The sequence below is a fragment of the Pyrus communis genome, chromosome 9 (genome assembly GCF_963583255.1).
Source record: "Pyrus communis chromosome 9, drPyrComm1.1, whole genome shotgun sequence".
Taxonomy (NCBI): Eukaryota; Viridiplantae; Streptophyta; class Magnoliopsida; order Rosales; family Rosaceae; genus Pyrus; species Pyrus communis.
Genome location: NC_084811.1, coordinates 1,108,332 through 1,125,684, shown reverse-complemented (window position 1 = coordinate 1,125,684; position 17,353 = coordinate 1,108,332). Strand labels below are relative to the sequence as shown.

Sequence of the window (17,353 nt, the reverse complement as noted above, 5' to 3'; positions counted from 1 at the left end):
TCTGACAGAATTCTCCTCAATAGAATAACAAAAAAAAAAAAAAAAAAAAAAAAAGACAATTGGTTCCTACATTGAATGAAGACAGATTTGGGGTCACTTAGCAGATAACTTGTCCAACTAATTAGAAGAAAGAAAGTTTGATCTTTCCTTCTTGCTGGATAAGCTCATTGAAGCTGCCCCTTAAAAGCACCCTTCCTCCCACATCACACACACACACACACACACACACACACACACACACACACAGAGTCTCCGTCTCTCTGTCTCTCTGTCTCTTGCCAAGTTCCCACAGGCCACAGGTATGATGGTCTATCTTTCAACATTTTTTTTTTTTTTTTTTAAGTAGACCCGTCCATGCTATGGTTCAGGATTTTTAGCCGTTGGATCTTTAACTAAGATTACAACGGTTAAAAATACAACAACTAAAAATCTTGAACTTTGAGTAAAGATACATCGACCATGGCATGAGCCGGTCTATTCTAAAATTTCTCTTGCAACAAGCTATTGTATATTACTGAGTGATTTTTGTTCTTCCTGCTCTTTTTAGGAGGTCTTGCAATCGATTAGCTAAAACTTGTTCATTTTCATCATCTCTACTCAGCTTAAAGGTACCCTTTTTTCTTCACAATCATCTGATTCTATAATCATAATTCACATATGCGAAGCAGACGGACCCATATATACTGACCACTCATTTTAATCTGACGGCCTTCATTAGCCTATTCTACTGGTCCACCTCACACAAAGCAAAGATCCGAATCTCTCTCTATTTAACAACCCGGATCTCCAGATGCTTGAGCTCTGGACATAGAGATCAAGGGAGGATCTCGATTCCACATATGTAAATTTTTAAAGCAATCAGACAGTCCATCAATTTCACAGATGTCACAAACCCTTTGAAACTGATCAAATCAATTAATGTCTAAATACACCGAAGTTTTGAGCCATCAAATTGGAATATTCTATCATACTTGTTAACTTCAATGTCCGCATCAAAATTGTAATGGCTCATACTTTATATGGTACAAGGAGGAATCTTCCTGCAAAGCATAAAGTAGAACGGTCCCTTATATGATGACAATTATACAAAGCTTTCAACCATTTCCAATGGTCTCCTTCAACATTGGTCCACTTGGATTCCAAATTAACAAAAACTAATTTAAACTATTAGGCTGGTGATTCGAGCTTCGAACTCTTTAGCATAGAGAGAGCTCATCTGTTCTAGCCAAAATGTGACGACATCCCCCGTCAACCTAATTAATTAACTCACCAAACTTGAAATGGGAAAAAAACGAAAGAAATCAGAAGGGTAACTGCAAAATCTTTTGATTAAAAGCCTCTCATAATAACATTTGATGTATCGGATCGTGGTCTCGGTATACTAAAAAATCTGTATATGTATAGGAGCCACATCATTTGCAAGATTGCTAAAGCTGTCAACTTGCTAGATTTGCATGGAACCATTTTTTTGGCTGGAGAGCTTTTTCTCGTGATCCTTCTGAATCACTTTTAACCTTTTCTTGGTGGTGGGAACACACCACTAGTTTATTTGATGGTTTGTTAGGTGAGGTTTTCTTGGAAGTTTCTTGAAGACTTTGTACTTTTGTAGCTTCCTGTTGACCTCACACCATGTATACAAGTTCCATTTTTCCATCATAACTCATCAAGGTTTTCAGTTGTGTTTCTAAGCTGGTTTTGCACTGATTATTTAAGGAACAAGTGCTTTTGCAGTTTTGCTGAAAGCTTTGGTGCTTTTGGCTTAATTTATTGGAGAGGGAGATCCTCTGGTGAAAGCCAACAAGAGAAGGAGCTAGCTTGCACTGGTACGCACATCTCTCTCTCTCTCTCTCTCTCTCTCTCTCTCTCTCTCTCTCTCTTATGATTTCCGTTTTCGTGTTTTTTCTATACGCACTCTTCTCAGTTTTTCTATCCTTTGGATTAAACAAATGAAAGAATAATTAAAAGATAAAGTACATAAAGAGAAAAAGAGAGTGCGAAATCCCTACCCTCGCTACCCTTATAAATTTCCTGTAGACTAGTTCTAAGTGTATTTGCATGGTCTAATCACATAGAAATGGGTTCAAGGTTGGGGAATTTTCAATTTGGTCGTTGCATGTTTTGTTCTGTTATCTTCCACTATAAAAACGCTACAAATAGAGTAGTAAGGTTGAATCCTGCTTGAATTTAGGGTCAACATAACTGAAAGTTTTTCGCATCAGAGTTTTTTTTAGTTTATTTTTTGGCTATATATTTCAAAAAGATTCATTTTTAAGGAAATTTTGATAAAAAAATAAATTAAAAAAAGAGAAGTTTAGTGTTCTTTTTCCCCCAAATTCTTCCAAAATTCTAATTGATATTTAGGTGAAGCATCCAGCAATGGTAGCTGAAAACAAACTTTGTAAGCATCAGTTTATGTAAACTTAATCATTTGATTCTGTATTTTTATCTAGTTAGTGACGTTTTAGGATTTATATAGCTGACCCCACGTAATGGGATAAGGCTTCATCGTTGTTGTTGTTAATTCTATATTTTTATCCGGGCACTGCAGTAGACATTAACTGATTCTGTGTCTTTTTTATTTTGATATATTGGGATTAGTTTCTTCGGCGAAAATGGTAACTAGAACGGTGGATCTCCGATCAGATACGGTCACTAAACCATGTGAAACAATGCGGGCTGCAATGGCGTCGGCTGAAGTTGACGATGATGTACTCGGAGCTGACCCAACGGCATTCCGCTTAGAGTCAGAAATGGCAAAGGTCATGGGGAAGGAAGCCGCACTTTTTGTTCCGTCAGGCACAATGGGAAACCTCATCAGTGTACTTGTGCACTGTGACATCCGAGGAAGTGAAGTCATTATCGGACACAATTCTCACATTCACATTTACGAGAATGGAGGCATCGCCACAATCGGTGGTGTGCACCCTAGAACGGTTAGAAACAACAAAGACGGAACCATGGATCTTGATGCGATCGAAGCCTCCATCAGAGATCCGAGAGGGGAGCTTGTGTATCCGACGACAAGGCTTATTTGCTTGGAAAATTCTCATGCAAAGTAAGGATTTATCTTAATAGCCAAAAAACCACATTTTTGAGCAGATTAAGATATGCTAACGAAGTTATTTGTTTTTGTTGATGCACAAAATTGGGTGGACTTTGGAACAACGTAAAGTGTTAAGTTTGTGATCTTCGTGAGATTGTTCCGGTCACTAAGTGTAGACATACACGTAAAGAGATAGATATGGTACTTGGGGCCATTTTATTTAATAGCTGGTGGACTGCTAAATACGTATGTCATGACTCGGGGTCATTTTATATTATGCCTATTTTGTTGGACTGACAAAAGATGGTACTTGGTTTATATTATAATCTTGAGCTTATCGTTAATTAATCCTTAATTAATTTTCTAAGTTCAACTTGCATATATGTAGTCAAAGTTCTTCTCCCTTCTCATAAGAATCCTTAACTAAATTATTTTAAATGACCAAATGTGTTTGTTTCTCACTATCCCATATGTTATCCTTCATATGTTTGTTTTTCCTCGATTTGTGCATGTCATCCTTGCGCAGGGGTTGTGCTAATCTTCTGTCCCGTTCAAATGTTAACTAATGTTAGTATTCTTGTTTTTCTATTCCTCCACAGTTCAATGATTTTTATTTCTCCTGTGAAGAATCTGCTCTATTTTCTTAATATCAAAATCGAATAACTTATATCAACTCAATAAGTCCTACATTTCAGTGAAGAATGTTCTCTTTGGATCCTATAATTTCAAGAAAACTAGTTGCAAGATGCAGTGGATACTCCGAAAATTTGCTACGATTATACCTCTTTGAGCTTAAAAATTTAGGTCTGAAATGCCTTGTAACTCATATAAGTGGTATGAATTTCCAAATGCAGCTGCGGTGGTAGATGCCTTACTGTAGAGTACACAGACAAAGTGGGAGAAATAGCCAAGAAACATGGTTTGAAGCTCCACATTGACGGGGCTCGAATTTTCAATGCATCAATTGTGAGTAAAGTTTCTCGCGCATTTAGTGTTTCAATCATCTGAAATTCTCTTTTCCTTTTGTGTGATTCTTGCAATTACCAACATCACACATTACAGAATCCTCAGTGTCTAATGCAATATTCGTTTACAGGCACTCGGTGTTCCTGTTGATAGGCTTGTGCAGGCTGCTGATTCAGTTTCGGTATAATTCCTATACACGGCTTTTTAAGTAATCTTTATTCAGTCAAGTCCTCATGATATGCATTCATTAACCGAAGCCTGATTGATGAACTAGGTATGTCTGTCAAAAGGTATTGGTGCTCCTGTTGGATCTGTCATTGTTGGTTCGAAAAGCTTTATTACTAAGGTACAACAAAATCCCTGTTAAAGATCAACATCACATCTTTTCGTTTTTCTTTGAAATTTGATTTGTTACTGTCTTCGGATCTTAGGCTAGAAGGCTCAAGAAAACCTTAGGCGGCGGAATGAGACAGGTTGGTATCCTTTGTGCTGCTGCTTTGGTCGGTTTACATAACAATGTTGCGAAGCTTGAGACTGATCACAAGAGAGCTAAGATTTTAGCAGGTACGTTCTGTCTACTCAATTCCATGTACCCTATTTGGAGGACAATCATCATTTTCTCTTCTCAAGCTCTATCTACGGCTTTTCTAATGTTTCCATCTTATAAATTCAGAGGGACTAAATCAAATCAAAGGACTGAGTGTAGATGTCGCTTCCGTGGAGACCAACATTGTGAGTATTATAGTTTACTTAATTGGAGTGCAGTAGTTTTCTAGCACGAGTTTGAATTTCAATAACCCTGCTTCGTTTCCATTGCAAATTGTAACGGCTTTTTTTATATAATCAGTTATACATACACGTCGAAGAGGGCTCAAATGTTACTACCGAAAAACTAGTCAAGAACTTGGAAGAACATGGTATACTCATGATGCAAGAGAGCTCGTCAAGGTTTGCTTCACCTCTCAAATATCTCCGTATCACGATCCATATGCATTAAATTCTCTAGAACCAGTGGAAAAATATGTAAACTTGATCTCGGAATTTTCATTTTCTTTTCCCTCAGCATTAGGATCGTTATCCACCATCAAATCTCTGCAAGTGATGTGCAATACACTCTATCCTGCTTTCAGGTAAATTACACCACATTCTACACCTTATTTCCAACTGCATTTTCTCTTCGCCCAAACTTACGTCTGAATTCTTTCTTGCAAATGTTACAGAAAGCTCTGACTGGTGGAGTCATTGAAGAAAATGGAAACTAATTGGAGACGCTCCATCTGCTTCGTTGAAGATGTTTAAAGCGTCGAGGGGCAGCAATAATTCCTTCTTCCCAAACCTGCTGGAGACTTCTGTGCTTGTTTCATTTACAAGGTTTTATGGAGGGAGACTATATCAATTTAATGTTTTTTTTTCCTTCTTCTTCTGGTTTTTAAGAAAAACATCATGGGGAAATGCTAGCTAGCTCTCTGTTCTCTGTATTATTCCCTTACTACCTATCAACGTTTTAAATCGCAATACCTCATCGCGTTGCAGATTATATACGCTGTGCTATAGCTTAAGCATCAACACATTGTAGCGTAAGCTTTTGAAAATAAATATATATATATATATGTATGTATATATTATGTCTGAAAAATATTCTACATGATATAGAACTGAAATCCATTGCCTTTTGGGAACAACGTGTTGTAAGTTGTAACACTACGGGAGCCACGTGAGACTTCCGCGAAGGTAAGCCCGCTATGTTTAAAAAAAAAAAAAATGGCCGCGACGCGATGTGGCTTGCGACATTTCCACCATTTACTATTATCTTTGAAAGACTTTTCTTGCTATTTCACTTTGGAGTTGAGGCTACTGGCCCGAAAAATTTAGATCAAATGTTATATTTGAGTCAAATCCCTTTGGTGTTAATACAAACTCGTGTTTGAATTTAGGTATTGCTAACGATCAAAATTGTAAGGTTAACAAACTAGAACAATGAACTCATGGTGAGCTTGGTATATAGACTGTACTAAATTGGACCCTAAAATGTAAGTAGTTCACCGTTTAAAACTGGACTACGTCCACTGTGTTGCTCATATATATTAACTTCAGGGCAAATATAGTGTTACATTCACTCCTCTTTCTTTATTTTTCGAACCCCCATGTTGGAGGATTTCACCCCCTTATATAGTCCTTCCTACCTTGGAACCTCTTAATCTTTGCATTTAATGTGCCACCAACTTGGACTAACGTGTTGACATCTTTCCATCCATTCGACCAGGCTTCTGACAGTGAAGTGACATTTTTACATTTGGTATGGCACGCCTTTTTAGGTTTATGCAGGCCGAGTGTCCCACCCGAACCTCCGTTATCCCATCCAGTCTCGCCAAGCGTCGTCCTGATCATCTTTATATCCCATTCTAGGCCTCTGTTGTTGATTGCAAGTCGCTACATAGTCGGAATGACACTTGAGTAAACCTGCCCTTAAGGACTTGTGCCATAAAGCTATCAGTATGCCCACGTGTTTCCAGTGGTCAGATGACTCTTTTTCCATCTTGGTCATCTCGAGCACTCGAGATGTCTTCCTTTGAACCCCTTGGGCACCTTAGTCTCCCTTGGGCCTGAGCTTTTTTTTTTTTTTTTTTCCCAAAAATTTGGGCCTGCGCTGTTTAGTGGGCCTAAAAGCACCCAAAGTTAACATGTATAACTTTAGAGTCAAAACTGGGGAGGAGAGAGCGAGGAAGAGAGAGAGAGAGAACTCATATTAAATTCCAACTTTTATTTTTTCAACAGTGTTAGTTGAAGTTAAGTCTAAAGGACATGTGTTACTTAAGTAAAGACGCCACTAAGGGTTTAATCTATATGATATATGTAAACGGTCTTATCATTTGTTGAGAAAAATAATTAGTCTATTAAATTTTTAAGGAAAAAAAACTAATATAAAAAACTAATGGGCTTTAGAACATAGGCATTACATTTCAAGAATGCCTTGTTAGGTTTCAAGATTGATTTTGTAGAAATTGGTAAAGATGAAATAAAATAGTCAGCTCTTTTTTTTTCTTTTTTCTTTTTTTTTTTTTACAAAAAAAAAAAAAAAATTCACTATTGAGCTTTCACGAAAACAGTTTTGTGGACATTAAGCAAAATGTTATAAGTTGTTTGGGTGAGCTCATTATTTAGAGCATTTATAATGAGGGTTTTATCCTTCTTGAGGTTACCACATTAAAATTTTAGTGAGAAATTTCATTTCTAATAGACCAAAAAATGGAATTATATCCGCTATTTAGACTGTCAGTTTCTTTCCTTGGGTAGCAAAACATAAGACAACATCCAACTCCATAAAGCATTGGGTCCCATGAAAATGGTAGTAGCCAATGTGAACCGAATTATGTCATTCTCCTCTCCCCCACTTACGAATACATTTATACTCTATTTTTATTATACATATTTTTGTTTTAAAGGTCCTCCTCCATTTTTTTTTTTTAATTTTTTTGTATGTTTAATACTTAAGATATAAAATGATTATGATGCAACAACTTCGAGGACAATGGTTGGGTGTCATTTGTATCCAATATAAGGGAATTGGATCCCCTCGTGAGCAAATGGTAGGGATCCTCATGACCAAATACGGGCCGTTGGATTTTGATCCAATGGTTACAATTATTATAACTTTTAGAGGGACCCCCCTGTTTGTAGCTATTGGATCAAAATCCAACGACCCGTGGTGTGGTCATGAGTATCCTCACCATTTGCTCACAAGGGGATCCAATTCCCAATATAAGCATTGTTGTATGCCAATGGAAGGTTATGTATTTAGCAATGGAAGCTTATGTATTCCATGGTTGGGCCATTACAGTTTAGTGGTTGGGAGGTCTTTGAGAATAAAAGAATTGGAGCTTATGTATTATCAAGTTAATATGATAATGATATTAGAGCTATAGATTGAGATGAGAAATCTGATCTAATTGTTAGTGGAAGAGGAAATCTTATTTTGTCTGATTTAAGAGAATGTGCCAATCAGAGAAATAAACCAACAGTTGAGATTGAGATAAGATAATTCAATCTAATAGTTGTTATAAAATGAAATCTTGTCTTGTCTGATTTCAAATAAACAAACCAACGAATGAGAATGAGATAAGAGAACCTAATAGTTGCTATATGGCCCTTCATTGGAAAATATTCATTTTTAAGACCCCAAAGATTCTTCGAGATTCTAAAATAGACTATATTCACTACTTTTTTTAGTCTCATAGAAAGTCCCTCATTGAGATGGTCTTAGGCCATCTCCACCCGCATGATGGCCAAAGGGCTCTCTTTAGCCCTATAGCTCTGCAATAAATTATATTTTAATGAATAGTGTTAAACCATATTTTATATTATCTCCAACCGAGGGGGTCAAAGAGTCATAGACCAAACATAATTTATTATTTTAATTGAATTAATATGGTTAATTAATTTAAACTACGATATTAAAATAAGGTTTTCGAACATATTTTGAATGTCATTTGTCGCCAAATGAATAAGTCTCCAGATTTCTTATCTTTATATAATCTCAATAATGATTTGAATATGATTTCAAGTGACACGTGTCGCTAACGTGAATAACTCTCCAGATTTCTTATATTTATGTAATCTCAATAATTTTTCGGATAAGATTTTGAGTGACACGTGTAGCTAAAGTGAAAAGTATGTGAGAAATGGTGTAGGAATGGCTTAGGTATTTATAGGAATTTTTTTTTTTAAATTCATCCAAAAATAAAATTCAAATTCCAACAATAACATGACGGCAACATGACATCAACTAGCCGTTGCTAGCTAACGTCAGGTAGCTGTTGGCATTCAAATCGGATGGGCTGGAGGGTTGGCAAAATGTCAAGCTTGACATTCTGGCGCTAAAGGACTAGTTGGAAATGGCCAGCCCGCTGGCCTGATTTGGGGGTTTTGGTTACGTGGGGTCCAAAAGCACTTTGGCCTAACCCTCGGTTGGAGACAATTTTCATGTCATTTCAAGTTATTTTTAACCTTATGGTCCTTTGGCCGAGTCGGCTGAAGATAACCTTATAGACTCCCAAATGGACATTTAAGCAAAACTTGGACAATTTTTCGAAGGGGTTAATTTTCGTGATTGATATTTTGAACGACGAACATCACGACACACTTGGAAAGTGATGTGATGGGACCCACGCATAAGAAACTTGGATTAGAGATAGGTAGCCACCAAGACAACGGTGTAGGCCACCATCTTGCTCGTCTAACTGATCTGTGTTGGTCATTCGTGTTACCACCAGCTTGTAATTTGTAATTTTGTATCAGTTGATTTAGGCCCTGGTCACCCTGTCTACCTTTGTAATGGTTCTGTTTCTATATTAATGCATTTCTATCGTTTCCATAAAAAAAAAATGTTTAACCATCTTCAAGGATGAAGTCAGAGATATGTATGGATGTGGGCATCTTTAAACAACAAAATCACAAATTAAAAAACACAAAAATATACTAAACAAAACACTTATATATTAGTCCATAAGGTTTTTCATATAACTTATCACAATATCCATCGATGCGTTTTTATGTTTTGAAAGCGTTGCATGACAACCTCATTACCAATACCATCAAACATCTTTCTTTACAAAAATAACCATGTTATCATTTATCCATTAATCTCTCATACAATTTCACAATCGATCTTCATAAATTTCATGACCGAAAATGCTCTTTCAACAATAAAAATAACATATAAAAGAGTTAGTACTAATGCTACAAACAACTGAAAGAGTATATTTTTTTTTTTCACACACACAAAAAATGAGTGGAGGCATCCACCCCCTCTAAGCCTAAGGTGGCTCCGCCCGTGACCATCTTGGTGGAGGAATTCACCGTGTTACAGGTCAAAATCTATTTTAGTCATTGTGTTTTGAATTGGGCCAATTTGCTCACTGTGTTGTTAGGGTCTCTACTAGGTCTAGCATAGTGGCGAGAATCGGTATGGTGATGATTGGAGTAGATCTGCAGGTGTGTTCAGAGTTCGATAGATGTATCCCAAACAAAATATATAATAAATGGTATGCAATTGCTAGACAACTGTTATTGTAAATTTGTAATCAAATTAAGTGAAGTGGTTTTTACACATCATTTTAGCTCTGTACACATTTCTTCCTTATTTATGGCTATTAGATTTAATAAGTCAAACAAAATTAGTGATCATGATTAAATAAGGATTATAAAGTTAAAAATAGTATGTGAAAATCATTTTCTTTAATTAATAACCGAGTCTGGAAATTTGGGCACATAAAAATAAAAAAACAAAAATAAATTAATGAACTAGGGAACTAGCTAAGGATGCTGTTGTTTTGGACATCATAGAAATAATTTTCTATCAATCATGTAAAGCAAACTAATCTCGACACACGTTATAAGCCAAAAAAAAAGGATTAACAAAAACATTTTGGTTGTCTGCTAAAAGCAGAAGTATTCGTTAGTTTCTGGTAATTTGCATGCATGCGATAGCTAGAGAGTCAATTCTAAAAGGACATGAACACGAGATAATTTTTTGGATGAGAGTTTATGGGGAATTTGCTATGAAGGTTCCTCGTTAATTTGTTGCTTTCTTGATTGTTTGTTTACAATCTGGGGACTTTTGAGCAGCACTCGCTCTCCATCTTTCCAGTGCCACAAAATTTATTGACAACTTTTGGCTCTTAATTTGCCCTTTTGTAAGATTAATTAAGATTTTTCCTCAATTTTAGTACTAATCTAATGTAAGATAAATTAAATTACGAAGAGGGTGATTCAAACTTGAGATGGGAAAGAGCGCACCTATTTTAGGGCTCGTTGAAGTACTTTTAAAATGAATTAAAATGTCTTTAGAAAAAAAAATGTTTTTAGGTTTTAAAAACACGTGAAGTGCTTTCTGCAAAAAGCACTAGTTATGTGCTTCTTCTAAGAAACACTTTAAGTGCTTTTTCAAAATTCACTTGCACTGTTACGAATGATTGGTTCTAATAATATTTTTACAAAAGCACTTTTAGTGTTTTTAAAATCAATTCCAAACGAGCACTTAATTATCTTAGCTTGAAATAATTTTATTTAGTATTATTTTTACCAACTCATTTTGTTCCCTACTAAGAGACCGTGATTGGGCCACGGAAACTAAAGAGTGTTAATTTGTTTGTGAGTTATCTGCAAATGTGTTCCATTTTTTTAGCACAATGCTTGCTATAAGATGAATAATTAAGCTAGCAAACCTATGCAGTTCTTGGTTCTAACATACTAGGACCAGTACTTGGAAGTTTATTGGGTAGCCCAATATTATAACAAAATTGTGGTAGTGCAAACTTAAATGATGGTTCGAGATTCCAAATGCGGGAAGTCTGTTCCTTACCAAAAGTACGAGGATGATGTAGAAGATTATCCATTTTTTTAGTATGAAATTTTTATTCTCCATTTTGAACAATTTTTTAGTGTAGTTTGAACACGGTATTTTGCTAAAATTATAGAATACGGATTTGTTAGTTATTACTATGCTCTAGAAACGGGATTTATTAACAATGTCATGATGTCATCTACTTTTTTTTATAATACGTGAAATGATATATTATGTAACTTATGTTGTTGGTACCCATAAAAAAGCTTCCTTAATTTCTTAGCTAGCTAGTTGGTTTTCTTTTTCTTACTTTTACTAATCTGTGATTGATTAGTGCGTAATTACCGTTGACAATCAGGCTCGCTGTCTGCAAAAGTACCCTAAACTTGCCAAACAAATTCCTTCAGAGTAATTCCCCAACAATTAATTGGAAACCACAAGTAATTCTTCTTTCATGCAGAAAGATTTTTTTGTGTGTTGGAAACACTATTCAGTACATTAACTGTCATAATACAAGTAGTTAATTTTTTTTAAAATATTTAACTATTTTTATTATGATACTAGTATATCAAACAGTATTTTTAGCACATTGAAAATTTTCTCTTGACGAAATATAATTTTTCTTGATTACAATCATGGTACATCTTTTGGATGAGATCATTGAGATGGGGGAAAGGTAATTGCTTTGAAATTTCCTGCATGTATATGGTCCAGCATTAATCAAATCTGTTGCTATATAACTTGCCATCAAATGCATCTGTTCGTTCTCAATTACTTCGCACAAAGAGAAAAGCAACCTTCGATAATGACCCCCCATGCGGTTGATAGACTTTTTATGTCATGGATATTTACGAAAATATTGTACAACAATTATTAATGTTGACAAAAAAAAATTACGCTAACTGCGCTTAAGCATCAAGCTAATTACAAATATATATCATTATCACGTAGCAACTCAAACTTAAAACTACTTTATCCGAAGAAAAACAATAATTACTAAGTTAAAAGCTAGTTGGTACCCTTGTGCAGTACATAATTGACACATATGTCAACTTGTGTTTAATAATTTTTGGCTTCACCATACTCGACAATTAAGGTTGCTTCATACTCAGCTCGTTAACAAGTTGATATTAACCAAACTCTTAAACTTGTTTCAAGGGAATGTAACTCCGTTCACAATTTTAATTACGATTTTATTATATGTTTATCATGTGTCAAGAAGTTACATCATAGATCGATAAGGTATAGGTATTTTTATGCAACGCAACAAAAACAAATGGATATCAACCGATAACCTTAGGATATAAAAGATATCCCTATAATATAAGAGTTTGGATTGCAACAACCTCAAAGTTTAATTATTATATATCGGTAATTATTCTACAGTTTTCCTTTTCTAAGGTCTTTATTTTGAGAAATTGTGTGGAACAAATGCATATTAGCCAAAAATTTATATTAGTTTAGATCAAAATGTTTAAAATATTTAACAATTTAATAAATAAATAAACCAACTTAAAATCCACGAAACAAAAGAAACTTATTTTATTGTTTTGCTTTTATAGCAACATGAAACTTTAGAGTGGTTGAAATGATGTTTCGTCGGAATAATTAAAATAAAAAAACCCTATAATCGTCAAGAAACAGAATATGAATATAAAAAATAAATAAATAAATCTCACATGTACACGAAAAAAATGATTTTGACTCTTCTTGTAGTTCTCTTATAAACAACGCATTATGGACCAAAATTGAATTTAAGGGTTCAGGAATACAAAGAATGAATTAAGTTGTTCCTAAACTTACACCAATTGAACTACTTTTTGATCCACTCAACCATCAGTTTTTTTGTCTATGATATTAGGGAGACGGGTTTAAGTTAAACTATCTAATACGTTAGCCATCATTTTTATCGAGCTCGTTACTGAAGAAAGTCAAATACAAATTTTTACTTATAAATGAAGAAAATATCATTATGTCTTAGTACTAGTGAGTTAGTGACACATAATATGTATCTTTGGATCACATTTGATAAAGATGATTGATTTGGATAAGACTATTATTGTATCAAAAGTATTTTAAAGGAAGAAATTAATGACAAATTTTTTATTTTGTCAAGTTAAAGAGGTTACTCATAAATAGTATTTGTCCCTTTCAATTCTACAATTTTTATGAAGATTAATAGAAATATCTTTTTTATATAAGTAACCTTAAATAAGAAATTGGTCGTCCAATTTTTTTAAATGCTTTTAATATATTGAATACTCAAGTTAATTCTCTCTATGAAATAAAACATTAATGTGATAATTCACTTCTCATTTTCAAAATTTTTTTATCAAAAGAAGTTAATCTCTTAAATAAAAAAATAAAGAAAAAAAATGTAGTGGGATAGTTGTGTGATTGCATGCACGCGCATAAGAGAGGGAGTGTCGGTGTTCATATATAAATGTCAGTGAGCCAATGGTCACCATCAAGGTCTGCCCACTGCCTAACTTGTCCTAGTAAGGCAAAACACATTTCTTGTTAACTTTACTTCTTCCTGCTAACTTTATTTCAACTCTCAGTCCTCCACAACACAGACTCTGCAACCCCCCTCTCTTCCCTTCCTTTCATCATTCATCACTCTTCAAGTCTTGAGATCTTTAAATCTTGACTACTACTACAAATCTGTCTCAATCTCTCACTCTCTCTCTCTCTCTCTAACTCTATTAGTAGTTGAGTAATCTCAGTTTGAAGTTGTTCCTTGTAAGAAATCATCCATCTTCTTGCAGCAGCACTTGACTGTTTTTCAAACTAAGTTTTCCCCAAAACAGATAGTAATCATGATGAAGTAGATTCTTCTCTATTGTCCTTAAGATCCCAAATCTAAGTTTAATTAAGTTCCAAAACCCCCCACTTTTTTCCAATTTATTCCCAATCTCTCTCCATCTGACGAATTATATTTATGGAAGCCATGCAAAATCTAGCATTTATCTTCTTTTGGGTAAGTTAATAACATCATCATTTGCACTTATTTTGATACCACAGCTGAAGTCACTCTCTCTCAACTCATCCAAACAAGCAAAACCTCTCTCTCTCTCTTGAAGCACTACCATTGGTCCATTACCCTCACTCATCACCTATGCACAAGTAGCTAGCTAGACGAGAGAGAGAGAGAGAGAGAGAGAAACCCTAGAGTAAGAGAGATCAAGATCCTAGAGAGAAACCCTACAAATTTCACCCTCCAAATAACCAAAATCTCACCTTTCGTTTTCCCATGGATTTAATTTCAAACCCTATTTCCAACAATCCCAGCATCACCTTTGAAACCCCTATAATCAACAATAACATGGCCATGATCTCTCCCCCATCCTCAGCAATATCCACAACCCCCACCACTCCCAGCCGCTACGAAAACCAAAAGCGGCGGGACTGGAACACCTTCTGCCAGTACCTCCGGAACCACAGGCCGCCGCTGTCGCTCCCGATGTGCAGCGGAGCCCACGTACTGGAGTTCCTCCGGTATCTCGACCAGTTCGGCAAAACCAAGATCCACAACCAGAACTGCCCGTTCTTCGGCCTCCCAAACCCACCTGCTCCCTGCCCCTGTCCGCTGAGGCAGGCGTGGGGCAGCCTGGACGCCCTCATTGGCCGCCTTCGAGCTGCCTATGATGAGCACGGCGGGAGGCCTGAAGGCAATCCCTTTGGAGCCAGAGCTGTGAGGCTCTACTTGCGTGAAGTTCGTGATTTCCAGGCAAAGGCAAGAGGGGTTAGTTATGAGAAGAAGAGGAAGAGGCCCAACAATAACAACCCAAAGTCTAGCATGAGTACGGCCATGATCACAAGTTCTGCTTCTACAACTACAACAAGTTAGTCCGGAGGGAAGAAATTAAAGTAAAAATAATCAAAAATGCAGAAGCGTCATTTGGGGTATAATATTCCTCTCTTTTCTTATATTATTCTATATATCTATATCGATATATAAAATATTCTAGCTAGTTAGATTGTTCCCTTTTTGTGCACAAAAAAGGAAATGGTCTAATGAACTCGTTTGTGATATGTTATTGAAATGTTGAAAGTGTTTCTTTTCTGTCTGAAAAAAGAAACGGAAATGCATACTTTTGGGTTTTGGGGCTTTGGCCCTTTTTGTGTTGCATGATTGTATTTGAAGCACAATATCAGATCATCAATGAATTAATAGATTTCCATTGTTATTCCTACCTTTTACATTAGTTATTTGTTTCTGGTTAGAATAATATTTGACTATTCAAATGACGTGTAAGAGTTTCTATTCATAATTGTTTGTTGCTGTGATTGATCAAACTTCGTGGTTATAAACCACGCCACAAAGATTGCCTCTACAAAAATCATGGATTGAACCAGATACAAGCCGGGGAAATGGTTGAATTTGCTGGCGGTGTGAAAGGAATAGTATTGAATCTTGAGAATGAGAATGTAGGGATTATTGTCTTGGTAGTGATACAGCTATTAAAAAAATTGAAACTAATGTCGATAAGTCATCAAAATATGTAAAAATTGATGAACTTAATTGATGAAAGAATTACGAATTGCTTATGAATTTACTACACTAAATTGACTATATGAACTTAGTTTAAAATTACTTTTTGTGTAGATTTTTACAAAGTGATAATGAAAATGGTTATATTTATATAACATAAAATTCTGGGATTCGAATACAAATTATTTTGAGTTGGAATTATTACTTATCCTTGAGAAATGAAGCTTTTTTTTTAATAAACAGTTTTTGAAATGATTATTCAAATTTAATTTATAAAATGATTAGTTTTTCAATAAGTTCTCGATACTTATCAATAATGATTTTAATAGATTTAATTTATGATTGTATTAGTCAAATTTTGATTAATCATTCATGTCTCTTCTCTTATAATATCTCTACTAATTAATAACACTTATTGTCAATCAAAATTTTATAAAATTACCAATTTAACTTTCTAATTAAAGTAGAATATAAATAAGAAATATAAAGTAGAAATGTAATTTCACACAACTAAATTTAACTGTTTTTTTTTCTTCAAAATTTCAAATATATGTAATCCTAATATATCTCAAATGAAAATAAAATAAAAAATAAAAAATAAAACTTCCTACTCCCTGCATTCTTTGTCACTCTCTTCCTCTCTCCTTTTATTTCAAAAACAAAATTAAAAAATTTTCTCACACTTTGTGTGTGCCCATATGCTAGTATTATCTAAAAGGAAGTGTTATTGATATTCCAAAAATCTCATTTTACATTCCTCAGAAGTTTGAAATGTAGAATAATATTTTTTGAGGGGTATAACAATTCCCTAATAACTTAAATGTGAAATTTTAAGTGGATGTCTCCCATTATCAATCAAATTAACCCACAATACACATGTTTGCCTCTCTAATGGGTAACTATGTATGTTCATATAATAATAACCATCGCATATAATATGTGATTGCAATTCCATTTTCGGCTTATAACTGGACTTGAATCACTGAAGAGAATAAGCTCTTAATCTCTCACTCACATGATAAAAATATACTCTCTCTCTCTCTCATGACAAAAATATTTTAAAGATTTCCCCCTCTTTCCCTCTTATCACCACACACACACGTCACACATGCATATGTTTTTTGTTATACATATATATTGTAATTAGGGTTTAGTATGGATGATTCATGAATAACAGATCTGATTATATATAAACAGAGAGGAAAAGGTGAATAGTATTTTGGTGTCGCCAAACTTTAACAAAAATATTGAACAAAAATGGCCCCAAAACAAAAAAATTTCAAAGACATTCCAAAATAATGCAGGGGCATTTTTGTTATTTTCATTTGTACGCGGATAATAATGTGATTAAATTAGTTGTCAAATGATTTTTTTTTTTTTTTAACAGATGATATTATCTACACTAAGGGGGAGATGGTGGGCTTAGCCTCATAATAGGCTAGCAATAATGTGATTCAATCTGTTGTTTATTAAACATTATTTTCTATATTTTAAACACATTCAAAAC

The 17,353-nt window shown here is 34.7% G+C and overlaps 2 protein-coding genes and 1 pseudogene across 4 annotated transcripts; 2 read left to right on the top strand and 1 right to left on the bottom strand.

The window, feature by feature from the left end:
• The first annotated feature begins 224 nt into the window (after positions 1 to 224).
• Positions 225 to 5,645, top strand: LOC137745611 (low-specificity L-threonine aldolase 1-like). Of its 3 annotated transcripts, none has more exons than XM_068485587.1 (12): positions 225 to 299; positions 548 to 608; positions 1,732 to 1,823; positions 2,599 to 3,055; positions 3,898 to 4,009; positions 4,140 to 4,190; positions 4,284 to 4,355; positions 4,441 to 4,573; positions 4,683 to 4,741; positions 4,857 to 4,957; positions 5,073 to 5,139; positions 5,230 to 5,645. In XM_068485587.1, the coding sequence occupies exons 4-12, from the start codon at positions 2,613 to 2,615 to the stop codon at positions 5,269 to 5,271; spliced, it is 1,080 nt and encodes a 359-aa protein (XP_068341688.1). In that variant the 5' UTR covers positions 225 to 299; positions 548 to 608; positions 1,732 to 1,823; positions 2,599 to 2,612; the 3' UTR covers positions 5,272 to 5,645. The 3 variants fall into 3 exon arrangements, with proteins under 3 accessions (XP_068341688.1, XP_068341689.1, XP_068341690.1); XM_068485588.1 differs by having other exon boundaries at positions 260 to 299; positions 1,714 to 1,823; XM_068485589.1 differs by lacking the exons at positions 225 to 299; positions 548 to 608 and having other exon boundaries at positions 1,636 to 1,823.
• LOC137746348 (U6 spliceosomal RNA) lies at positions 3,524 to 3,620 on the bottom strand (annotated as a pseudogene).
• An 8,255-nt stretch (positions 5,646 to 13,900) lies between the features above and the next one.
• Positions 13,901 to 15,541, top strand: LOC137745833 (protein LIGHT-DEPENDENT SHORT HYPOCOTYLS 1-like). Its single transcript, XM_068485853.1, has one exon. The coding sequence runs from the start codon at positions 14,605 to 14,607 to the stop codon at positions 15,199 to 15,201; it is 597 nt and encodes a 198-aa protein (XP_068341954.1). The 5' UTR covers positions 13,901 to 14,604; the 3' UTR covers positions 15,202 to 15,541.
• Positions 15,542 to 17,353: the final 1,812 nt, after the last annotated feature.

Bases quoted from the DNA above. Each gene is read 5' to 3' on its own strand.
- LOC137745611 (XM_068485587.1), top strand. From the start codon at position 2,613: ATGGTAACTAGAACGGTGGATCTCCGATCAGATACGGTCACTAAACCA. The intron at 4,356-4,440 runs GTACAACAAAAT...TTCGGATCTTAG, and splicing joins CGAAAAGCTTTATTACTAAG to GCTAGAAGGCTCAAGAAAAC. The intron at 4,958-5,072 runs GTTTGCTTCACC...CTTTTCCCTCAG, and splicing joins ATGCAAGAGAGCTCGTCAAG to CATTAGGATCGTTATCCACC.
- LOC137745833 (XM_068485853.1), top strand. From the start codon at position 14,605: ATGGATTTAATTTCAAACCCTATTTCCAACAATCCCAGCATCACCTTT.